The 25570-nt window shown below is 42.7% G+C and overlaps 1 protein-coding gene across 5 annotated transcripts in view; it reads right to left on the reverse strand.

The window, feature by feature from the left end:
* Positions 1-2108: 2108 nt before the first annotated feature.
* Positions 2109-25570, reverse strand: part of LOC114046848 (sodium-dependent lysophosphatidylcholine symporter 1-like) — a 41351-nt gene continuing 17889 nt past the window's right edge. The window contains exons 6-15 of one of the 5 annotated variants that reach the window (XR_003569560.1): positions 21779-21948; positions 19973-20063; positions 17584-17705; positions 16615-16698; positions 10649-10732; positions 9300-9412; positions 7795-7938; positions 6864-7040; positions 5954-6261; positions 2109-2982 (exon numbers count right to left, since the gene is read on the reverse strand). Coding sequence is in view for 1 of the 5 variants with exons in the window: in XM_027867403.1 (XP_027723204.1) it covers positions 2958-2982; positions 6864-7040; positions 7795-7938; positions 9300-9412; positions 10649-10732; positions 16615-16698; positions 17584-17705; positions 19973-20063; positions 21779-21948 (1010 nt within the window). In the remaining 4 variants the exon portion in view is untranslated. The remainder of the gene's footprint in view (positions 2983-5953; positions 6262-6863; positions 7041-7794; positions 7939-9299; positions 9413-10648; positions 10733-16614; positions 16699-17583; positions 17706-19972; positions 20064-21778; positions 21949-25570) is intronic. The other 4 variants (XR_003569562.1, XR_003569561.1, XM_027867403.1 and 1 more) reach the window with 4 other exon arrangements.

Genomic DNA, 25570 nt, shown 5'->3' on the forward strand with positions numbered 1-25570 from the left:
TGGGAAGGAAGGGGGCCTAGCAGAATCATATCTTAAACCATATTACAAAGCAGTTATCATCAGAACTATTTGGTACTGGCCAAGAAATAGAGAAATCAATCCATGGAACAATTAGAAGCAAATGAACCTAGGAGGTTAGTGTTTGATAAACCCAAAGATACCAACTACTGGACTAAGAACTCACTATTCAACAAAAACTGCTAGGAAAACTGAAAAGCAGTATGGCAGAAACTAGTTCTAGACCAACATGTCACATTTTCCACTAAGATAAGCTCCAAATGGATACATGACCCAGGAATACAGGATAACATCCTAAACAGATTTGAAAAGCAAGGAATTAATTACTTTTTAGTACGTTTCAGATAGATGAATACAGGAAGAATTCATGACCAAATGAAGGATAGAGAGGAACGCGGATGATAACATAAAATTAAAAAGTTTTTGTAAAACAAAACCAGTGCACCTAAAATTATAAGGGAAGTAGGTAGTTGGGGGGGGGAATCTTTGTAGCAAGTTTGTCTGATAAGGGTTTCTTATTTTACAGATTTTTATCTGCCCAAGTAGACTGTAAATTTAGTAATAGCAGGAACCACGTCTTATTCATCTTTATATCCCTGACAGTTCCCAGTATAAGGGCTTACACAGAATAAGTGCTCCATAAATCTTTGTTAAATGACTGAATTATATGTGTATGTGTATATATATATATATATATATATATATATATATATATACACACACACTATATAAAGACTGGGCCTGGTGGTCTTGAGACCACCAACACAGTCTCCCCTTAAGGGAAGCTGTAGCTTACAGAATTTATGCATGGAAACCATTGTTATAAGATTACACCCAATGATCTTGAGGCCATCATGATGGTCTCCTCTTAACGAGAGGCTATAAAGGGGCAACTAGGTGGAGGAGTAGGTAGAGCTCCAGCCTTGGAGTCAGGAGGACCTGCATTCAAATCTAACCTCAGACATATGACACTTACTAGCTGTGTGACCTGGGCAAGTCACTTAACCCTGACTGCCTCACAAAAAAAAAAAAAAAAAAAAAGAGGCTATAAGCTCATAGAACATACTCATGGAAAAATACTAACAACAATATTTTTTGAATGTTAGTACACCTGTGTGCCCCAAATAATATTTTGCCTACCACCAGCTTGTTTTTTTTCTCCTTGATAATAAACCCCAAAATATTTTCCCTGACTTCTGACATATATATTGACCAGCTCCGGGGCAGGGGAGGGACACCCAGAATCAGAGTATAAGAACCCCACTCTCAGAAGAGCACTTTGAAGTAGCCCTTCCCTCCAGCAGGTGCATACCTTCACACTGGAGCACCCCCTTCCTGCTGAATGGACCTTTATCTCTGAGATCCCAATGCAGCACCACCCTTATGTGAGATATTTTCTATGTTAGTGTATATGCCTTTGAAAGCCTTAAGAACTCTGATCAACACAATCAACCACAATTCCAAAGGACTGATAAAAAAATATGCTACCCACATCCTGATACAGAGGTGATGGACTCAGTGCATATATAAATACATATATATATATAAACAAGGCCAATGTGGGAATTTGTTTTGCTTGACTATACAGATTTGTTCCAAGGGTTCTGTTTTTCTTTATCTTTTCCAATGGGAGGAAGAAAAAATAGTATTGTTAACTGATAAAAAAAATTAAAACAAAACAAATGTGAAAAAGACAAAGAAGAAAGGGCCCTATACTTCTTTGGGTAATGGGGATAGAAGTGACCAGCATTAAATGCTAGGAGCTCACTGTTTGGAATGCCCTTGGAATTTTGCCACAGCTTTTCAATGGGATAGAGACAGCTGAGTTCAGGGGAAATAACTTGCTCAGTTGTTTCAGTCATGTCTGACTCTTTGTGACCCTATTTGGGGTTTTCTTGACAAAGATACCAGAGTGGTTTGCCATTTTCTTCTTCAGCTCATTTTACAGATGAGGAAACAGAGGCAACTAGCTTTAAGTGACTTGCCCACACAACCAGTAAGTGTCTGAGGCTAGATTTGAACACATGAAGATGAGTCTTCCTGACTCCAGGCCCAGTAACTCTATCCGCTATGCCACCTAGCTGTCCCATTTTACAGATGACGATCCCTATTATAGATCCCTATTTTACTGATGAAGAAACTGAGGCAAACAGAGGTTAAGTAAAAGGAGCACAAGGCTTAAAGACAGAGGACCATGGTTTTAATCCCAGCTGTGTCACTTACTCGCTGTCTAACTGGGCAAATCCTCTCACCCCTCTGAATCTCAGCTTCCTTTGATGTCCCCAGTCTTTAAGTACTATATAAAGGTAAATCTTTGTAGAAGAAGGTGGGCTTGTAGACCTAGCCCTGTCAAAGAGGTAAGCATTCAGAATGGCTTTGGTTGTCGTGGGCCTCCTGGAAACAGGGCTAAAAACCAGGCTTCCTCTCTGCTGTCTGCAATAAAGAAAGCACGGAAACCTCTTTTATGTCCATATACTCCAAAGCTGCATTTACCCCCCGATGAGCTAGAGATTCAAGGAGAAACAATGCCATGTCCTGGAAAGAATGTAAGATTTGGAAGTCAGAGTTGGGTGCTAGTCCTGCTTGTGGGGCTTTGGATAAATTAGTTGCCCTCTCTGGGCCTCAGTTCCTTCCTCCATACAGGAAAGGTTTAGATCAGATGATCTCTAAGGTTCTTTCCAGGACTGACAGCATATGTTGCTGAGGTCATGTTTTCAAGCAGGAAGGATGCAAGGAGATATTCTGGAGTTCTCTAAGTGTATTCTTCCCCTCTGGGTCTGGCACGTATCCTCAAATGACTGACACAGCTTGATGGTGACTAAACAGGAACCTTCCCAGGAAGAGCTGCAAGGAAAAGGCCCCACCAGATGTTTATTGTTCCTCCAGCTGTAGCACCATCTTCATGATTGGGAAAAGTGGAACTTGGGCTCCTTTTGAAATCACAGCTGCTGGCATAATGGGTCCCTGTAGGAAGAAGAACAGTTTTCAGGGAGAGGTTAGAAGCAAATGCCATTTGAAGCAGTCATCGGAGCTGGTACTGTGATGTTAACTAGAGAGCTTCTTCCTTCCTAGAACTGAACTCCGCTCTCTGGCCCCGGAACAGTGTTCCTTTAAACTCAGGCTCCTGGCTGTCGTGAATCTCTCGTCTCCATTTTCTGCCCTATTAACTCTCAACCCCTGGGTATTTCTATACCAAAGCTGCCAAGCATTGCTGAAGAAAATCTCGACATTGTCTTGACTACACTATAAATTTGTGTTATCTAACTTCAACTGGACCCTCACCACTCCATGGCAAACCTTTTACACATCTCTTATTGATTCTTTTTCATATCCCCCAGAGTGGTTATTTCAAGCCTTCCCCTTCCTCTTCAAGACTCCAAGTCCATTCTCCCTACCACTAGCTGCTCTCAGTGGATGATTTGGACTCCTGCTTTACTTAGAAGATTGAGGTTATCCCACATTAACCCCCTCCAAACCCTTCCATTCTTCTAATCTTCAGTGTCCTCACTAATGTTGTCTCAAAGGAAAAGCTATCCTCTTCCTTACTAAAGCTAAAACTATACACTTAATATATACTGTAAAGTTATACACTCAATCCCATTCTGCCTTGAAATCTTGCTCTATCAATCACTTCCACCCTATGTCATCCATCTTTAGTGTTTCCCTCTTTACTGGCCTTCCTCTTCTCAAGCTACAAACACACTTGGGTCTCCTCTTTGTTGTTGTTGTTCAGCTATGTCTGATTCTTCGTGATCCCTTTGAGGTTTTCTTGGCAAAGATACTGGAGTGGTTTGCCATTTTCTTCTTCTAACTTATTTTATAGATGAGGAAACTGAGGCAAACACGGTGAAATGACTTACCCAGGGTCAAATAGCCAGTGTCTAAGGCCACATTGAACTCATGAAGATGAGTCTTCCTGATTCCAGCTCTGTGCATTATGGCATCACCTATCTGGGTCTCCTCTAGCCTTAAGCAAGACTTTTTCTTATCTTGTCACCCTTTTAATTCATTGCCTCCCTCCTCCCCTTTATTGCCAAATTCCTCCACTTCCTCACCACTCCCTCCTTAACCCCCTGGAATTTGGCTTCTATCCCTCCATTATGTTGAAACTGTTCTCTCCTTATCACCCAGTTTAATGGGTCCTCTTTTCCTGTTTTCATGTTCTTTGACCTTTGGGCGGCCATTGTCACTGTGGACTGCACCATCCTTCTTGATACAAATTGGCCTGCTAGCCATTTCTCAAACTCAACAATCCATCTCCTATCTCCATTCCTTTGCACAGACTTGGGAATACCATATGCTTGGAATGTGCTGCCTCCTCCAAGAATCCCTAGCTTTCTTCAAGGTTCAGCTCAGATCCTACCTCAAACCCTAAATGGAATCTCTTTGTTGTTAAACGCTCTCTCCCCTTTTCACACTATCTGGTATGTACCTATCTGTACACCTAGTCTATCATCCCAGTGGGAATGTAAGCTCCTTGAGAGTTTTTCCTTTTTTTTTTTTAGTTTATATTCCCATGCCTATCTTCTTATCTCTTATTTCCCCTTCTCTGTCTCTTTTTCTGTCTCCTCACTTTCCTCTTAACTGTTAAAGGTAAGTATCTCCCAAGATTCTATTCTGGGCCCTCATCTCTTTTCTCTCTATACTGTTTTTCTTGGTGACTTTATCCACTTCCACTTTAATTATAACCTTTATACAGATGACTTCCAAATATATAATACTTTCCTAAAGCTCCAATCCAATATTGGTGCACTGGATAGAGCACTGAACTTAAAGTCAGGAAGATCTGAATTCAAATCCAGTCTCAGACACTTATTAGCTGTGTGACCCTGGGCAACTCACTTAACATCTGTTTGCCTCAGGTTCCTCAACTGTAAAATGGGGATAACAATAACACTTATGTCGGGGCAGCTAGGTGGTGCAGTGGATAGAGCACTGGCCCTGAAGTCAGGAGGACCTGAGTTCAAATCCGGCCTCAGACCAAACACTTGACACTTACTAGCTGTGTGACCTTGGGCAAGTCACCTAACCCCAATTGCCTCACTAAAAAAAAATAAATAAATAAAAATAAAAAAAATAACACCTATGTCCCAGGGTTGTTGTGAGGATCAAATGAGATAATATTTGCAAAGTGCTTAGCACAATGCTTAATTAAGTGCTTAATATTAAGTAAGTGCTTAATAAATGCTTGTTTCCTTCCTACATTCCTTCAACTGGATAGCTCCCACCTGGATATTCCATTGGCATCCAAGAATGGAAACTCAATGGGACCAAGTATAAACACATCATCTCCATCTCCTGAACTTGCCCCTCCCCTGATTTCTCTGCTATTCACAAAGCACCCTCATCCCTAAAGTCATCCAGGCTTCTAACTTTAAAGTCATCTTTGACCCCGCCCATTCTCTTACTAATTCTCAACATCCTCTCTCATACTGTTTTCTTTTCCTCCAGTCTTAGAGAAGGCGGTGACCCTTGGATCCATGGAGATGCCAAATTCTCTCATTTTTCTCTCTATCAAATATTTTGAATCAAGTATCTCCTTTCATTTTATACTACAATAACCCCTTCCCCCACTTTTGGCTCTTAGACTACTGTAACTGCCTCCAACTGGTCTTCCTACTTTCAGTGACCTCCATTCAGTTGCCCAAGTGGTCTTCCACTCCTTCTACTATAATCCTGTCACAGCTCTAATCAGAAATCTTCAAGGGCTACCCCTATAGCCTCCTGAATGAAGGAGGAACTCTTCATCTTGGTATTCAAGACCCTTCACAATTTGACTTCAATTAACCTTTTCAACCTAGTCCCAGTACTCCTTTTCATATTGTCTGAATTCAAATTGGAGTACTTTATATCCCCTGTTTTAGTATTTCCTCTTCCATCTCTATACCTTTGCCCACATCATATTCCATGCCTGGAATGGATTCTTCCTACCTACCTCCATTAAAAAAAAATTTTTTTTCAACACTCAATTCAGATGCCAATTCGATGAAGGCTTCCTCTGATGTCCTTGTTCTTTCTCTCCACTGAGATGGAAGCATTCTCTCCCTCTTCCAATTCCTCATAGTGTATCTGGGCCTCCGACATCACTTGATCTTACTCTCTCCTATATCATTACTAATTGTATACTTGGCTTTCCCCAGATGATAAGCTCTTTCAGGAGAGCTTTGAGAATACAGGATCATAGAAGCCAAGGAAAGAGTACATATTATATCTCTTTGTGTTTCCAGTGTTGAGCATAGGGTCCTGTACATAAATGACAATTAATAAATGTTTGTTGATTGAATGAATGGAGGAATAAGTTGGCTACTGTATTGATGGCTGGTGGAAAACTTCCTTCTAAGTGCTTCCTCTGAAGAAGATAGCAAAGTCCACCTACTTTGGAAAGCCCTCTGGGATTTCTCAGTTCATATTGCTCTTTCTTCCTTTTCCAAACTCTCATGTTAGTACCACCCAACCCAGAAGTGGGTTAGATGTTCTTTCTAGAGTGGCAACTATTTATTGCATATGTGATGAGATAGCATGGTGCAGAACAAAGAGCTCTAGCTTTGGAATTAGTAGACCCATATTTAAGACCTGACTCTGCTATTTACTAGCTGTATGACCCTGGACAGGTTATTTCCTGTTTCCGGACCTCAGTTTTCCCATCTGTAATAGTCTGTACTCTGTCTCCTCGACAAATTTTGGAGACTATAAAGTACTCTAGAAATAGAAGCTATTGTACATTGTAAATTTTATCTCTTTTTTTCCCATTCCTAGTCCAGGGACATTCTCTTTCCACTATACCATTTTTGCCTATGTGGGACCAGACCCTTCCTTCCCTTTTATAGAGAGCCATGGGGACTCACTTGGCTGCCTCCATCTTTGCTCTGATCTCCTTCCTCTTTTCCTCATCAATGGGATAGAAGCAGAAGATAGTCAGGCCAATGATTAACAGGGTGATAGGAACAGGGGCCATGAGCACTCGGAGAATCAGTTTCACCATAGGATTTGGCTCACAGTCCCCAGCTTGGTAGCCTGCAAAACTAAACACACAGTGGACAGTTATGGATATTATACCCAAGGCCATCCCTGTGGATCAACTTCCATGCTATCTACTACATGGCAATAATTTGGGGGTGGGGGAGGAGGAAGTGGCCAAAGTCAGAACTCATATTAGCCCTTTCTTCCCCACCCCCTCCACCAAAACAGTATTCCCACATCCTAGCATTTTCCTAAAGCCATTCTCACCTCCATGCCACCTCTGGCTACATTCTCTCTTTGGTGACATCTCCTCCCTTTATTTTCCCATTCAAGGTCACCCTGGATGATCATTTTGAATTGTTGTCATCAGATAAAAACATACAGTGTGGCTTGGGCCAGACCTTGTAACCTTTAGGACCAGCCTAGGTTTTAACTTCCCCAAGGAACATCCATGGGTCCTGAAATTCCCTTAGGGACACCTTAACCCCTGATAACCCCTGGTGACAGACCCAGACCTTTTACATTCATTGGGTCATCATTGAGAAAGCTTAGATCTCTTATTTCTTCTAGGAACACCCCAGGTCTTTCATCCATTATAGGGAAAGCCCTGACACCTCACACCCAAAAGTCACAAGTGAGTTGGTAAATCCCCTTACAAGAGTTACTGAGGTCTCAGTGCTCCCAGGACCTGTCAACTGAATGTAGCCATCTACCTGGGTGAGGAGGAGGAGGATGCCAAGGTAGCTGCCTCACAGAGAGAGCCAAAGGTGCCCTGGTTAAACCAACCCCAAACGAGAAGAGTAAAGCAAGCCGTACTGTAAGCTCACGGTGGAGATCCCCAGGGCCAGGCCGCCTCCAAACTTGTTGACAAAGATGTAGAAAGAGTAGAAGAATGCTTCCAGGTTCTGGCAGCTGGGATACTTTAGCTGGAAATCATCCATAGCATCTGGGAGCATGGACCTACAGAAGGAAAGGCAAAGACTGGAAGTAGTGGAGATGACTTGCTTGCTAGGCGGGGTGACTTACTAGCAGGTTATTTCCCTTCTCTAGATCTCAGTTTCATCCACTTCAAAATGAGGTTAGAAAAGATGAGTTCCAAGATCCTTTCTAACTCTAAATCCTATGATAACTGCCCAACTGTCCTACATTTTTGACCCAGGCAGTGCCAAAGAAGTCTGGCAAACCAGACCATCCTCCCCTGCCCCATTCCCTCAAAGGCAGCGTGCTTTCATGGAAAGAATGGAAGATTAGGACGTTGCCACACATTGTTCTTATGCTCTCATGTTTCACCTTCCCGTGTCTGTTTTCCCACTTGTAAACTATGACTTAGAATAGTGTAGTGTTGGCAATGGATGGAACCCCAGAGATCACCTCCTTTAAACCCTTCCTCTTGCAGATGAGAAAACTATGTCTCAGAGGAGGGTCACAAAGTGGTTCAGTGGCAACGCCAGAACCCAAAGCCAGATCTCCTGATTTTCAGGTCAGGGCCTACTCTGGCTTATGTGAGGAGGTAAGCAGCAGCCTTAATTTAGTAAGACAGCAGTGCTAGAGTGATGAAGGTCTCTTAGTAGCAATAAGTGTTTCCATGGTAATAGTCCCTTCCCAGACTTCTTCCCTCTCTCCAGGCCCCAAGTGTACTTCCCTTGTCTTAAGATGTCAGAACTGGTTAGACTTACTACTGGTAGAGATAGCTCTGAGACGTGACTCCCAGAGGTCAATTAGTAGGGAATCCTTCTTAATATATCCCATTGCCACCCTATACGACAAGGTATTTTTGTGCTGCCAAGGCTGAAACTATGTGACCTGAGGCCAGTCACTTGACATTCTTGGGCCTCACTTTCCTCCTCTTAAAAATGAGGGGGTCAGCCTAGACCAGCAGTTCTTAATATTTTCCCCTTTGGCAATCTGGTGAGGTCTGTAGACTCCTTCTCAGAATAATGTTTTAAATGCATAAAATAAAATACATAGGATTACAAATACCAATTATGTGAAGATATAGTTATCAAAATATTTTTGAAAAACAAGTTCATGGACCCCAGATTAAGAATCTGTGGTCCAGATGATCTCTAAAGTCTCTTCCAGTCCAATGTTTAATGTTCTAGGGTGTCTTCCAGCTTCGGTCTTCTGTTTTATGTTCTTAAAGCCCTTTTCACCTCCAGTGTTTTGTGACCTCAGAACATTTTCACTTCAATTTCAATGAATCCTTTCTCAATCCAGCCCTGATCCTGACTCTGTGGTACAAAAGTCTCCTTTCTGCCTACCTCCCCACTCCTATCTCCTTTTGAAGACTAGGAACAGTCTTGGCAGGAGCCCATACTCACCATGGCAACAAGAAGAGCACGGCTGTGCTGCAGCCCACCAAGATCATGGTGAGAGCAAAGGTGAGGAAGTTGTGTGTCACCTGGACGAGAATAACGAAGGCTGGGATGATGAGCTGGAGATCAAAGTCAGTAGAGTAGGGGGAGTGAGATGGAAGGCAGCAAAGGGGGAGTTCAAAGGAATAGCACTACTGAAAATGGGGGGGAAGGGGGGTAGAACTGTGTGCTTTTTTCTCCTCTGCCACCAGGTTTGATCCCAGGCAAACTACCTGGCAGGCAGTGTGGAACAGTGGAAAGGGTGGTCTGTCTAGAGGCAGAGGTTCTGGGTTGGAATCCCAGCTCTGTTTTTTGCTTATTTCCTAACTGACTTCTCTTGGCTTCAACCTCTTCCTCTGTAAAATAAGGAGGTTGAACTACATGACCTTTTGGCTCTGAATCTACAAGCCTATGATGTCCAAGGTCCCTTTCTGATCAGAAGGCTTGGGTTTGAATCCAGGTCCTGACATTTTGTTTGTGATGCATCCTTTTGCCATTCATTTGCTCACCTCTGAAAGTCAGTATCCTCATTTGTGGAACATAAATAATACTGTACGTTCTACCTGGTCCTCAGGGGTTTTATGGGGAGTGAATTTTTCAAACTCTAAAGTACCACTAAGACTGTTAGGTGACACAGTGGATAGAAAGCTGGGCCTTGAGTGAGGAAGACCTGAGTTCAAATCCAGCCTCAGACACTAGCTGTGTGAACCCTAGGCCAGGCCAATCATTTAACCTATGCCTGCCTCTGTTTTCTCATCTGTAAAACGGGAATAATAATAATAACACATACCTCCCAGAGTTGTTGGGAAGATAAAATTAAATAGTATAAAGCACTTTGTAAACCTTAAAGCGCGATATAAATGCTAGCCATTAGTAGAGAAATGTGAGTTATTGTAGCCCTTGCTCCTATAAGCTTGTTTCCTAAGCCAAGGTTTCTTCCGGTGACTAAAAGGAAAGGGAGAAGGTTCTTCTTGCTCTGTCACTCACTTGTGTGACTTTGGGCAAGTTGAAGAATCTGGACTAGATAATCCTTAAAGCTTCCTCTAGCACTGTTTTTCTATGCCTGTGAAGCGGAAAGCAGCAGGTCTCCCTACAGGAAGGATCCCTGCAGTTATAAGATTCCAGGAATGGAGGAGCCAAAGGACAGAGCCAGCTGAGTTTTGGTTCCTTCCCCACAATCTGCATCCCCTCACCCCATTTCCCCTACCTCCTTGCAGGGTGTGTGGAGGCTTGGCCAGAAGCATCACAGGAGAAGGTCAGCAGGCAAGGCCCCAGTGAAATTAAGAAAATTAGCCAGGAAAGCCTGGCAGACTTACTGAAAGCCCAACAAAAACTACACTTTTCTTCCCAAACTTCACCAGGAACCATTGCCAGAATGGAATGGAGAGGGAGGCTACCACCTGAGGGAGGAAGCAGAATGGGCAGGAATGAGTACTGGTGCTTAGGAACAGAACAGGAGGAGGTCAGAGCTGGAGGGGACCTTAGAAAATAGGTCGTCAGGATCAGGTCCATGCTAGGATAATTTCTATTAGTGCCTCATTTGCCTAAAGGAGAAAAAAGGGATGGGAGAGCAGCTCAGGCTTTAGCTGCCATGAAGCAATGCCTTCACATACATGTTTGGTGAGTCTTGGGCACATGGGGGGAGGTTTGGGGAGGGAAGAAAGAAGAAGGAAAAGAAGAAGAAAAAGTTGTTTCAAATAATAATAATGTTTCAAAGGAGGAGAGAGGGAGATGGAGGACTTGGAGAAGATGAAATAGGAGGAGGAGGAAGAGAAGGAGAAAGACAGTTGGCATGCTGATTGAGGGAAGTACTGGAAGAGAATCAGAAAAGAACCACGTCACAAAAACACAGTGAGGAGAGAGGCCGTTCCTTTATTCTTTGTGGGTTTATAGTAATAGAATATTTGAGACCTATGCAGCTATTTTACAAATGTTAGATTTGTATTAAACATATTGAACATTACATTTAATAGTTAAAAAAAAGAAAAGAAAAGGAGGGGAGGACAAGAGTAAGGAATGGGAGGAGAGAAGGAACAAAGAGAAAATAAAGTGGAGACCAGTTAGGGCCCAAGTGATCCCTGGCCTAGGTGGCAAAAGGTACCAGGGCTATACCAGGTTCTCTTCTTGAATCAGAAGGTATCTGCTCTGAAAAACAAGAACTTGGAGTTCCTTCAAGGCCCAGCTGAAGTTCCTTTTCCTCCAGGAAGTCTTCTCTGACTAACCATGCTCCCCCACAGACAAATACAAATAATACAAATTTGGTTACAATAAGTACAGAAGAGGAGTACACAGTTCTCAGAGGTTAGATGATGGAAAGATTATTTCCAGCTGGGAGATGGAAGATTGGGTGGGATGAAAATGGGGAAGGTTTCATGGAGAAGGCAGCATTAGAGCTGGGTCTTCAAGGATAGGTAGAAAGTAAATAGAATTTTTTTCAATGATGAGTAACAATATTAATAACCCATATTTCTGTAGCACTTTAAAGTTTACAAAGCACTTTTCTGACAACAACCCTGTAGGGCAGTTTCTGTCTCATTATCTGTGTTTCATAATTGATGAAATTGAGGCCCAGAGAGAAACAGCTAATCCAGGTTCATGTATAACTAGTGTTGAAGCGGAGTTCAGAACCCAGGTCTCCTGAGGTCAGGTCCTCTGTACTTTCTTTGCCCCCTCTCTTTTATGTAAATGCTGTACTTTTTAGAAATATATACATCCAACACATTAGTTTCAAAGATGTCCTGAGTGACTATATCTTCCTTTGAAATTCTTTCTGTTCTCAGAATTTAAAAGAATGCTTCAGTGATACTCTTCTTTTTTCTGGCATTCCTATCACTGTTCCCCATCCCCTCCTCCAAACCCTGCCCCCCCCCAAAAACCAACCAAACAAACAAACAAACCTCTCTTACAATAAATAAGCAGAAGTCAAGCAAAAAAAAATTTAAACACATTGGTCATGTCCATAAACGTATATCTCATTCTGCACCTCTAGTCACTTCTCTTGTTAGGAGATTATATCATTCATCCTCTGGATTCATAGTTGGTCATTTCATTGATCATTGTTCTTAAATCTTTCAAAGTAGTTTTTTTCTTTACAATGTTGTAATCATGTATAAATTGTTCTCCTGGCTCTACTCATCTCTTTCTGTATTAATTCATACAAGTCTTCCAAAGTTTCTCTAAATCCATCGCTTTTGTAATATTTTAGGGCACAATAATATTCCATTATATTCATGGACCATAATTTATCCACCGAGTCCCAAATTGATAGGCACCCTTCCAGTTTCTAGTTCTTTGCTACAACGGAAGGAACTCCTAGAAATGTAAATATATAAACACACCTACACATATACGTATATTACTGATGGGTCCTTATCGCCTTCCTTTTATCTCCTTGGGTTATATGCCTAGTAGTGGTATTACTAGGTCAAAGGGTATAGACATTTTGGTGACTTTTGAGGCATAGTTTCAAATTGCTTTTCAGAAGGCTGGAGCAATCCACAGTTCCATAAACAGTACATTACTCTGCCTGATTTCCTACATCCTCTTCAACAACTGTCACTTTCCTTTTTTCGTCATCTTTGAAAATCTTATGGGTGTGAAGTGGAAACTTGGAGTTGTTTTAATTTTCATTTTCTAAGGTGTCAAGATCATAGAAGGAATTTAGTAGGATCCCTTCTTTGTCTATTTTTACAGTTTATGCAATATTGAAATTAATTGCTCTGAATATTTGATAGGATTTGCTTTTAAATCCAACTGGTGCTGGGGTTTTCTCTTTGGGAGTTCATTTATGGCTTGTCCAACTTTTTAAAAACTGACATTGAACTACTTAAAGTCTCTACTTCTTGTTCTGTTAATCTGGATATTTTATGTTTTTGTAAATATTTCTACATTTCATTTATCAATTCTTTTTTTTTTTGCTTTCAACTTAATCTTTTTTCACTTTCAGAATTTTTAGTTATTTGAGTGTGTTGCTTTTTTAGTTTTTTTCTTTTTAGTTGCATTCCCAACTTGTTGATCTGTTATTTCGCTCTTTTGTTGATAAAAAGCTGTAGAGATAAATGTTTCCCTTAATGATTTTTTAGCTGCGTCCTAAAAGATTTAGTATGTTGTCCCATCATCATTTTCTTTGATGAAATTAGCTATTGTTTCTATGATATTTTTTGACCCATTAATTCTTTAGCATTAAATAATTTAGTCTCCACTTAAATTTGAATCTTTTCAATTATTCAATTATTATTTCATTTGTTCCTCACAACAACCCTGGGAAGTAGATGCTATTGTTACCCCCATTTTACAGATGAGGAAACTGAGACAAACAGAGGTTAAATAACTTGCCTCGGGTCACACAGCCCTGTGTGTATATTACTTCTCTAGCTAGAAAGTAAGCTCTCTCCCAGGGCAGTGACTGAGTTTACTCCACTCTGGGTCTCCTGTATTATGATGAAGTACAAAGCTGGGCATAAAATGGGGGAAGCATACAGAATTGAGAAAGATATGTATTCCTATTGTTCTTGTTCAGTAATTTTCAGAGATCTATAATTTCTAAAATTCTATTAAGGTTCTTAACTTCTATCTTGTTTTCTTTTTTGTTAGATTTATCTAAGTTTCAAAGGTTACACTGATGTCCCCAACTGTTATAGTTTTGCTGGCTATTTCTCCCTGTAACTTAATTAGCTTTTTACCTAAAGACTTAGATGCTATGATATTCAGTGCATATATATTTAAGTGTTGATATTATGTATTTGTATATCGTGCCTTTAGGCATTAGGAATTTCTTTGTTTATTTTAACCATGTGTATTTTTATTGTTGTCTTGTCGGATCATAATTGCTATTCCTGTTGTTTTGGTTTTTTTTGTCCTGGTGCGTATTAGCTTCTGCTCCAGCTCTTTTTTAATCCTGTGTGAATGTTTCAAGTGTTTTTTGCATAAAAATCATATTGTTGGATTTTGCTTTCTGAACTTATTCTATCTCCTTCCATTTTATGGGTGAGATCATCCCATTCATGTTCATGGCTAGGATTATTAATTGTATATTTCTCTTCCTCACATCATCTTATTGTTTTCCCTCTTTTGCCCCCTCACTCCTCTTTACAAAGACAGTGATGAAAGAGAAGGAATATGATCAACACATGATCTGTAATTGAAGAGATCTGCTGCCTTACTTGCACCTGTCTTTTCTTCCTCTTGCCTAGACTCTGACAATTTATTCTTTCCCTTCCTTCCTTTCCTTTTAATCCCCTTTTTATGATTGGAACACCAGTGTCTAAGTTTATTTTGCTTGTGGCTACTCCATCTTTGACTCTACCCTCTCCCATAAGTTGCAATCTCCCCTTCCTCATCTCCCTGTATTTGCTTATTTCTTTCTGTGTGTCTTTATGTCTGTTGGTTTAGCTCTCCTTCGTCTGTCTTAGATGAGCATTAAGTTCATGTGATGCCCACTTTTCCCATCCCCTTCCTTCACGTTTGTATATTCTTCTCAAGAATCCTAATTATAACAAAGAAAAAGTTCTATTCCCCTTTTCTTCATTTCTTCCCTAATATATTCCCTTCTCCCTCCCTTTTTTCCCCTCTCTTAAGATCATCCAAACAGAACACAACCACTTCTGGGCCACCTGTCTTATTTAACTCCCAGTGAAGCTATGGGGTTCTGAAAGGATACTTGTCTCTATCTGTCCTATTAGAATGTAAGCATTTCATCATCACTTAGCCCCCTTTTAATTACTCAAATATATTTACCTTTCTAAGTTTCTCTTGATTCCTGTGTTTGTATTTCAAAGTATCTACTCAGCTCTAGTCTTTTCATCAGGAATGCCTGAAAATTTCCTGTTCTATTAAAACTCTTCCCCTCCACTTTTAGAATTATATGCAATCTAGGGGACAGCTAGGTGGCACAGTAGATAGAGTACTGGCCCTGAAGTCAGGAGAACCTGAGTTCAAATCTGGCCTCACACCAAACACTTGACACTAGCTGGGTGACCCTGGGCAAGTCACTTAACCCCAATTGCCTTAAAAAAAAAAAGAATTATATGCAGTCTTATGTCAGACTCCACCCCATTCTGTACTCTTAGATGGGATGATGAGGCCCTGTTTGATCTTGACCTCAATTACCTGGTCTCCTACCACTAGCTTCTTCTGTCTTTCCTAGTAGGCCGGCACGCAGAATACTGGCAAATTTCAGGCCCCCTGGGATCATCTGTATTCAGAACACAGAGGTTTTCAGGACCCTCTAGAACATCATGCGTCAGATTGCTATACACTGACCTGAGTTCAAATCTGGCCTCAGACACTGGAAACTTACTAGCTGTGTGACCCTGGACAAGTCACTTAACCCTGATTGCCTCACCAAAAAGCAAAAACGAAACAGGAAGAAAGATTGCTGTACACTTCCAGCTTTCCATGGAGTCACAGTCAGAGGTCTGTGGGTTTCTGACCCTCTTGGCATTTCCCTGTTCAAGCATTCCAGGCTTCCTGTCCTCTGGTACAGAGGATTTGCAGACTTCAAGGCTCTCAGGGATATCTGGTCAGAGGGAGCTTCTATGGGCTTTTGCACCCACCCCCTCTTCTGCCACATCATGGTCGTCAGAGTTTTGTCTGCTTTTGTCCCTGATCCACATTTATAGTGATGCAGGATTCAGAGGTACCTTGAACTTCTTCATCTACTCATTCTAGGCTTCTTGCCCTTTGAGTAAGGAGTGCTGCAGGCTTCAGATACAAGGGCTGTCTTACTATTAGATTTGTCTTCCTTGTGCTTTGCACACAGTAAGCACTTAATAAATGCTTTCTCATTCATTCAGGTGCCCCTGGAATATCTCTGGTCAGAGTGCCTGTAAGTTTCCAGCTTGTCTACTCATTAGTGTTAGTTTCTCTGGTGGAGGGCTGCTAAAGGCTTCTGGCTATCTTTTTGTACAGTTCAGGGTTGGGTGAAGGCACTTACTGTAGTTTCTTTTTGGATTTCTTGATCATTATTCAGTCTTGTTCTATTTTTACACCTTTGCTGGAGATGCAGAAGAGCCAGGATGCTGTATGACCTTTCCCATAGCCATATGAACTGGATTTGTCCAGTACACTTTCAAAGACCACACTGCTTCTCAGAAACCAGAAGTGCTTTGACAACTTTAAAGTGAAATATAAATGTCAATTATTATTATACCCCAGAAAGCTCCCAGGAATGACTGAGAGTAGGTTCTTTGAGAGCATGTGAATCTGGAAATCCCTAGCTGGGATCCAGGCAATGGAGGATTAGGCCCACCCAGCTTCTCCCCCAAACGACAAAACTTTATACCAGTAGGATGAGCACCAGGTACTGGAAGGTCCCAGAGAGACCAGCGGCATGGGTGCAGAAGAAGGCGAAGATTCCCTGGGCCATCTGTGGGAGAGAAGGGAGACTGTCTTCAGGCAGATCCAGTTGCTTCCAGGGCTAGAGGGGCTGATGGGGGAAGTTAAGTGTGCAGAGTTGGCTGGATCTTCTTCTCAAAGGATTCCATGGAGTCTTTGAAGAGGAACTCAGGTGGCAATATCATGTAGCAAAAAGGGCATAGTATTTGGACTTGGCATCGATGCCCATCTCTGACATGTATAGCTGCTTAACCCTCAGCAAGTCACCTCACCTCTCTGAGCTTCAGTTTCCCCAATTACAAATCAGAAAAGAAAACATGCTACCTGGTAAGATTGTTATGAGGAAAGTACTTCATTAACCTTAAATTGCTATATAAATATTAGTTTTTATCAACATCTCATCCCATCCCTCGTTTTACAGAAGAAGTGATTTGTCAATAGTAACAAAGTGAATTACTGGACTTAGCTAGGTGTAGAACTCAGGTCTCCTAGGCTTTTCCCATCATTGTACAATGAAATCCAACTGTGGCCTGGATGGGGTGGGAAGGGGAAGACAGTAAAGCAGAACTGGGACCTAGGGTTCAGTTCTAGTCCTCTGCATTCCAGATAGGATTTATAGATGTTAGACTTGAAAGACAATCTAGTCCAGCTCTCTCATCTTAAATAAAGATGAGGAAATTGAGTCCCAGAGACATGTCAGTGACATGTCAGTGACTTGACTAAAGTCATAATGGTAGTAATTGCTAAAGCTGAGATTTGAACCTAGGTCTTCAGAGTTCAAACTGAATGCTGTTGTGTGATACCAAGCTATCTTTCAAATTCCCCCCACTCCTGGTTCAATTGGAATCAACCCTTCCTAATCCCTAAGACTCCCTGGGAGATCACTGTTCAGTCTCAGCAGTTCCTGTCCTTTTACCTGGAATGCCATGGAGACAAAGAGGAATCCACTTAGGAGGAGAGTGTAGGGCCTGTGGCCCATGACGGTGAACAGGCTGTAAGCAAATGGGAGTCTGGACTGGTACAAGGTGCTGAGCGGCCCTGCAATGGAAGGAGTCAGGTAAGGGGGCTGACCCTGCCATGGATCGGCCTTTGTACTCACAGGCATAGGCTGGCCCCTTGTAACCAGGGGGTTGCTAGCCTTTCTGATTGAGTTTACCTGGGAGCTCTCTGTTCCCAAATTTTTTTCCTAAGCTCTTTTTCTGGACCTCTCCTTTGCTTGATCCACTCTATCTTATATCATATTTCTCTATGTGTGGGTTGTGACTCACCATTAGATTATAGGCTCTTTAAAGTTAGGGACTAGGTCATTTTTAATTTTTGTATCCCTAGTATTTGGCACTTAGTAGGCACTTAAATTATTTTTTTATTGAATTGTAGAGTCTCCAAGGGCTTCTCGACTAAAATTCTAAAAAAGTGATAGATGGTGGAGAAAGAAGAAGTCACCCGGTTAAGAAGCCTGGGACCGAGAAGTCTGGGAGGGTGGTCAGAGGAGGAGGAGCAGGTAGGAGAAAAGAGCAAACAAGACAGAAAGGAGCAGGAACTGGTGAGTGAGAAATTAGGTGAAGCTAGAATTTAACAGAGAAGGGAAGAAATCTTTAGAGTGAGAACCTAGGGATTGGCAATCCAGGAAGACAGGGGCCTAGAGAGCCATTCAGCTTGAGTTATGGTAGGAAACTAAAGAACCTTCCTTCCTCCAGCTTTCCTCCAGCTTTGAATCTGCATTTCTTCTTTAGCCTGATTACATCTGACCTTGTATCATTTTGTTGTTGTTGTAGTCATGGCCAACTCTTCATGACCTCATATGGGGTTTTCTTGGCAAAGATACTGGAGTGGTTTTGCCATTTCCTTCTCCAGCTCATTTTATGGATGAGGAAACAGGCACACAAGGTGAAGTGACTTGCCCAGGGTCAAACAGCTAGTGTCTGAGATTAGATTTGACCTCAGGTCCTCCTGACTCCAAGGCTGGAGCTCTATCCCCTGTGCCACCCAGTTGCCCCTGGCACCTGCCATTTGATGGTTGGTTGTTACCCTTTGTTCTCGAAGAGGACCAAAATGACATCATCATGTTAGAACCAAGGTACAGTGTGTCTGACGATGGCTGATCAGAGTTTATGCTGTGCCACAGGTTGGGCACAAATAGTCCATGTGAACATTTGGGGTGGATTCTCTAAATTTATGCATCTCACATTTTTTCTGAGTGACTGCAATTTTGCTTTGCTCACAGAGCGTGGCGCCTTCTCTGATAAGGGCATGCTATGCTGGGCAACCTTTCACAAGCAACTCCCATGTTATGCAATCAATTTGAATGCTATTTGATAAAAGTGTGTTGAATTACATTTAATTCCTGCAAGTACGTAGTTCCTGCCACAAGCCCTTATCAGATGGTCAAGAGGCATTAGGGGCAGGAAAACCACAAAACCATGAACCCAGAGGCATAGTGATAGGGGGTTCTGGGCAAGACTTCCTCCTACCTCTCAACACCCCTGTTCACTGGCCTACATGGTTCTTCTGAATGCTTCCAGTCTTCTGTTGATTCATAGCTCCAGTCTCAGTTCCAAGGCCAGACTCCTCCCACTTTCTACCCTCATGGACCTGTTTGGTTCTGGCTTCAATTACCTGGGACTCCCTGATATTTCTGTGCTCAGAATGCCAGAAGGTTTCAGGCACCCCTGGCTCAGTTATGTTCAAAGGAACATTTTGGCCTTCAGGGTCCATTGGAGCATCTCATGGGGGGATTTCTGCCCCTTTGGTTGAAGGTTTTGATTCCTATTAAAATGCAGACTTCCCTGGTAGGGGGTTCTTAGTTACTTATCACTATAAATGAATTAAGATTCTTTCTTGGGGAGGATTTTTGGAGGGAGAGGCAACCTATGGTTTGTGGAGCCTGGAGGAGACCAAGCTTGGAGAGAAAAGGGATTTGCTAAGGTGGAGAAGGTAGAGAAGCAAGGGGCAAATCTTGTCTGTTTCACAGTTTGGGGCTTACGTGTGGACTCTGCCTGGGGGATCAGGCCAGGTTAGCCTAGCTGGTAAGGCCTGGAGGTCCCATGGTGTTCTGAAGACCATGTCCTGTGGCATAAGGCAGGCAAATGAGATGTGGGAGGAAAGAACCTTGGATTGGGGTTCAGGAAACTTAGGTTCTCATAGAATCACAAAAGGTCAGAAATAGGAGGGATCTTAGTGGTCATCTAATCCAGCTTCCTCATTTTGCCAAGGAGGAAAAGAAAGGATATGACTTGCCCAGGGTCGCACAACCAGGGTCCCACACCTTCTCTCTGGCCCCAGCCAGACGTCCCCAGTGCTCTCACCGTGCTGCTCCTTCACCCCAAGGACAAGGACCGCACAGGAGCAGCAGTAGAGGGACCCAATGACCATGGCTGCTGTCAGGTAGGCCATTCGCTGCAGAATAAGAAGCATCTGTCAGTCTGCACCCCTCAAGGCTCTTGCAGGCACCAGGTTTAATCCTAACGCACATCTTTACTCATGCTGTACTCACCACCTGGGGTGCCTTCCACCATCTCCATTGTCATCTTTACAACCTACCCATCCTTCAAGACCCTTCACATGCCATTGCTTCAAATACAGCCTTCCCTGACCACCAAACCCCATCATTTCTCCCTTTTCAGCCATCTGCCAATCTTATCTGATCTTTCAATGGACAGATCCAATCTGACCTCTGAGAAGCCCAGGACTGGCAGGGTACCAATCCAAAGACCTGAGTCCTGCCTATGACAATGTGAAAGTCACTCCAGCTTCTATGAGCATCAGTTTCATTATCTGTAAAATGGGAATACTTGCACTAGTCTATACCGCACCAGCTACCATATATCATCAAAGAACCACTAAGAGTGAGAACAGGAAGACATCTTGGAATAATGACAGTACATTGAATGTCCAAACTATGAGAGTCCTTGGAATACAGAACCTCTATCATAGATTAATTATGCCCTGGAACATAGCACATAGAAAATCAGAACTGGGAAACAAAACACAGAACTTGAGAGGTGGATGTGTTCTTAGAACACAGAGCACCAGAGGCAGAAGGGCTTTGAGAATGAAGATTACAGAACTGGAAAGGATCTTATCTCTATCACATAGTTTTATAGGTATAGATATAGATGTAGATCTATTTTATAGATGAGGAAACTTAGTTCTAGAATAGGTAAGGAATTTTCCCCAACACAGAGAGCTGGGATAACCTATGGACTCAAATCCAGGTCTTCTAACCCTTGGCCCAATATTCTTTCTACCTTCCCCCTCACTCACACTCAGCTTCTTTAATTACTTTGCAATGAATAAAAATAAGAATGATAATGGCTATGATTTATGCCAAGCACTGTTAGGGACTTTACAATTATTATTTCATTTGTTCCTCACAACAACCCTGGGAAGTAGATGCTATTGTTACCCCCATTTTACAGATGAGGAAACTGAGACAAACAGAGGTTAAATAACTTGCCTCGGGTCACACAGCCCTGTGTGTATATTACTTCTCTAGCTAGAAAGTAAGCTCTCTCCAGGCCAGTGACTGAGTTTACTCCACTCTGGGTCTCCTATATTATGATGAAGTACAAAGCTGGGCATAAAATGGGGGAAGCAAGAATTCATCAGCACCTCTTGCTGACTACTCACTGTGGGTTTTTGTTTTGGATGTTTCTTTAAAATTTTGAACTTAACAAACACCAAATAAGATGAACATTTCCAAAGACAAATGAGAACAGAAAAAGAGGGATTACACATGCAGTCATGAATCTGTACCACAGATGGCTTCCAAGTATAAAACAAATTCAGCGTGTTATTTTCAAAGTTACTCTGCCTGCCTGGTCTTCCTACTGACCTTCCTTCTGTTCTCCTCTGTGCATTTAAAAATATGTTTCAGTGGACCTTTTTTAAAATTACTTTTTCTTTCTTTTTTCATTTTGGCAACTGTACTGCTTACCCCTGTGTACCTCCCTCCCCTTCCTCAACACGCAAACATTGAAAGAAAAACAAAACTCATATCAAAAAGGCACAGTCAAACAAAACACATTCCCACATTGGCTGTGCCTGAGAATATGTCTCATTCTACACTCTGAGTCCATCTCATTGTTGGGAGGTAGGTAACATGTACTCACTGTGTTTTCCAATGTGTCAGTGAGTGGGGAGGTGCTGTTGCCCATGGTCTCATTAGACAGGGATCCATTGAGTCCCTGGCAGTTCAAGGTCACGCTGGCGTGATATTTGCCCACAATCAGCCCCTGGAGGCTAGTGCCAATGAGGGTACTCAGGACCTCCATCCCCATCCCTGGGGGTGGGATACATCAGAGTTAATGGGGCCCAAAATAGAGCTTCCTTGGTTGTTCAGCACTCCAACCCAGTCTCATTTAAGCAAATCTCCCCTTACACCCTTCTAAGTGAGTGAGCCCCAGCCTTAGATCCTTACTAAACCTTCTGCTTGACCTTAGGGATTGTCTTATGAAGTCATGTGATTTACAGCTGGAAAAGACTTTTGCTATAATATCATCTAACTCCTACTTTCTAAATGAGAGAGGAAAGTAGGAAATGCCCCCCTATTCCCTTATGGGCCAAGGCTCTCAGAGCATTCTCGAGGGAGGGAGGAACAGACATATTCTCCAGAATAAAACAAGCAGGCTCTGGCAGAAGCACCTACAGCTCAGACTGGCCAGCCTGGCATGGGGGTGGCGGCAGGGGGGACAGTCACCTGAGAATCTGAAGATGGCTATGAAATGGGTGTGTAAGTGTAGCTGTGACAGGTAGTGTTAGAGGAGGGAGGGAGAGAGAAGGCCAGAGAGTCAGGAGCAGTGAGAGCAGGTGAGAAAGTCTGACCTAGTGACGCCCTGACTTTATAGATGGGGAAGAGGAGGCCCAAGGTCACACGGGGATTGAGTGGCAAGAGTGAGATTGACGTCCACACCCTGATGCGGTATTGGCAGTGCCGGACAAGGACTTGGGTCCAGGACCAGATTTGCCACTTAATCAGTTGGGTGAGTTTTGGCAAGCCAATTCCCTTCTCAGAGACTCAGCTTGTTTTAATCTGTAAAACTGTCATGATAATTCTTGCTCTGTCTCTTCTCCAGGGCTATCCTGAGGATTAAATGAGGTATATGATTTCAAAGTATTTTGTGAATTGCAAAGTGCTATAAAAATGTGTGCTATTATTGTAAGATATGGTGATTATGGAGGCATGATGGATGGAGTGTTGTCTTAGAGGGAGGGAGATGTGGGATCGAATCCTATCTCTGACAGACTGGCCCTATGACCCTAGGCAGGTCATTTGACTTCTAAGTGCTCCAAGTCAACCTCTCCCTTTAAAAATAAAATATTGCTATCTTTTGGTTTTAATCACCTCTCTTTCTAAACAGGAGTCTCCTACTCACTACCCAGAGAACCATTCCCCTGTAACAAAGACTGAAAAAGAGTCTAGTAGCATATGCTATATTTCATACCCATGGTCTCCCACCTCTGCATAGAATGAAGGGAGGCTTAGGAAACTCTCCTTTACTTTAAATCAATGAAGGAATGTTCTTAGGATGCCAGAGCTGGAGAGAGACCATGTAGGCCAAACCTTCATTTTATAGATACTGTCCTGTACTGATCCTCCCAGTTCTGACATTCTATGTTCTAAGGTCCCTTCCAGCTCTGACATTCTGTGTTTGAAGGGCCTTCTCAGCCCTGAAATTACATATTCTAAGGTCCTTTCCAGCTCCGACATTCTATGTTCTAAGAGCTCTCCCAGTTCCAATATTCTATGTCCTAAGGGTCCTCCTAGCTCTGACATTCTGTGTTCTAAGGTCACTTCTAATTCTGACAATTCTGTTTGAAGGACCCTCCCAGCCCTGCAATTTCATATTCCAAGGTCCCTTCCAGTTCTGACATTTCATGTTCTAAGGCCTCTTTCAGCTCTGACATTGTGGTTCTGTAAATCGAGTGCAGGCTGTGGTGTGGGTGAGGGATGAGGCTCAGAGGAGTGACTGGTGGCTCTGGATTGGAGGTGGGGTGTGGGGATGGCACTGCCTAGCCACCAGACAGCTTGGATTCTGTGGAGTGTGTGGGCTTCCATGACTCACCCTCAGCTCTATGGGGGCTGCATAGCCCCTGGCTCAGGTGAGGTAGCTGTGAGTCACTGTTGTGCTCTGGGAGCCTTCTGACTGTGACTCAGGCTCCCACTCAAAGAATTTGTGTTTTCTCTGCTCTAAGCTACAAGTGGGCCTGGGAGACATGGGGGCCTTGCTCTCATCCTAAAATCTTATCTCATCCCATTTGATTCTCTCCACAGAATCACAGGCTACATGTATGTCCCTTTACCTACAGATACCTCTGCGAAAAATATGGGAGATGTGGAACAAGCTGATTAACTCTATTTCTCTATAGAATCTACTTCATCTAGTGGAAAAAGCCCTGAGCTGGAAGTCAGGAGACCTGGGTTCTAATTTTAGCTCTGCCACTTACTTGCTGTGTTATCTTGGACAATTAACTTTTTCCTCTTTGGGCCTCAATTTCTCTATCTATAAAATGAGGTGGCTAACAACTTGTTCTATATTCTAAGGTGCCTTTCAACTCTACTATGTTCTAAGGTCCTTTCCAGTTCTGACATTCCATGTTCTAAAGTTCTCCAGAGCTAAGGTTCTCTGAGTCTACATTTCTTATTCGTGGTAGTCCCCAAGGGGAGCAGAAGCTAATATTCCCATTCTAGGCAGCAAGGTGGTACAGCAGAAAGAGTGTTGGGCCTGGAGTCAGGAAGATCTGAGTTCAAAATTGGCTTCAGATTCTGTCTACAGAACTAAAGGACACTCTCCCTCCTTCCTCAATGAGTTCTGTGCCTGGCTCACAGTCTTTCTCTCCTCCCAACTCCTGCCCTCATACCATGGGACTTCAACATACGTATTGATACTTTTTTTCAAATACCCTACCCTTAGGGTCCCTCAGGTTATTCATTTCCCATGACCACCTCCTCCACCCCACCTCAACCACACACAAAGATGGTCAGACCTTTGATCCCCCACAAATGCACCACCACCATGTTCCTGAACTCCGGAATTCTCTCATCTGATCACAAGCTAGTGTCATTCCACTGCTCCCTCTGCCTTACTATCCCAAACCCTATCCTTCATTCATACTATGACTGTCTATTCCCTGACCCCTCAGTTCTCTCCCAGGCTATCACCTATGTACTGGCTTCATTCCCCTCCCTTTCCCATTTTGAACTCTTGGTGAACCAGTTCAACTGTATACTTTTTTTTTTGAGTTAGTCATCCCCTTACATTGTCAATTGTGCCCTGCCAACTCTGAACTTTAGATCATTCCCACCATGTGCTGCTTTTGTTCCTACACATGTGCTGCTAAACAAAGTTGGAGAAAATTATGAAAACATGCTGCCTGGGTTCACTACAAATTTATGTTACATTACCTCGGTTGGACCCTCACTGCAGCAAGGCAATCCTTGTGCACCTTTCTAATTAACTGACTAGCCTCCACTCCATAGCAGCTCTTACAGACCTTTTCATTCCTTCATAAACCTCTCATGGCTTTCCCTCCCCACACTCTCAGCTGAGAGCCTTGTCTCATATTTTACTGAAAAACTGAGGCCATTCACCGAGAGCTCCCTCTTTTTTCCTCTTCATCACAAATCACTCAGATGCCTGTGCTACCATCTCCTCCATCTCACCTGAAGAAGTGACCATTTTCCTTGTCAAGGCAAATCCCTCCATGTGCACAAGTGATCCCATTCCCAATAAATATTTATTGCCTGGCTTATTTCCCTTGGCTTATGGACTTTCCCATCAGCATTCCCATCTACTCTACCATATTGCTCCTGCTATGATCCCCACTCTCACTTTGATTTCTCCCTGTCTCCTGGCTAATTCCCTACTGCTCATAAACATGCCCTTATCTCCCCTATGCTCAAA

Source organism: Vombatus ursinus, unplaced genomic scaffold (genome assembly GCF_900497805.2).
Source record: "Vombatus ursinus unplaced genomic scaffold, bare-nosed wombat genome assembly UNPS02014786.1, whole genome shotgun sequence".
Taxonomy (NCBI): domain Eukaryota; kingdom Metazoa; phylum Chordata; class Mammalia; order Diprotodontia; family Vombatidae; genus Vombatus; species Vombatus ursinus.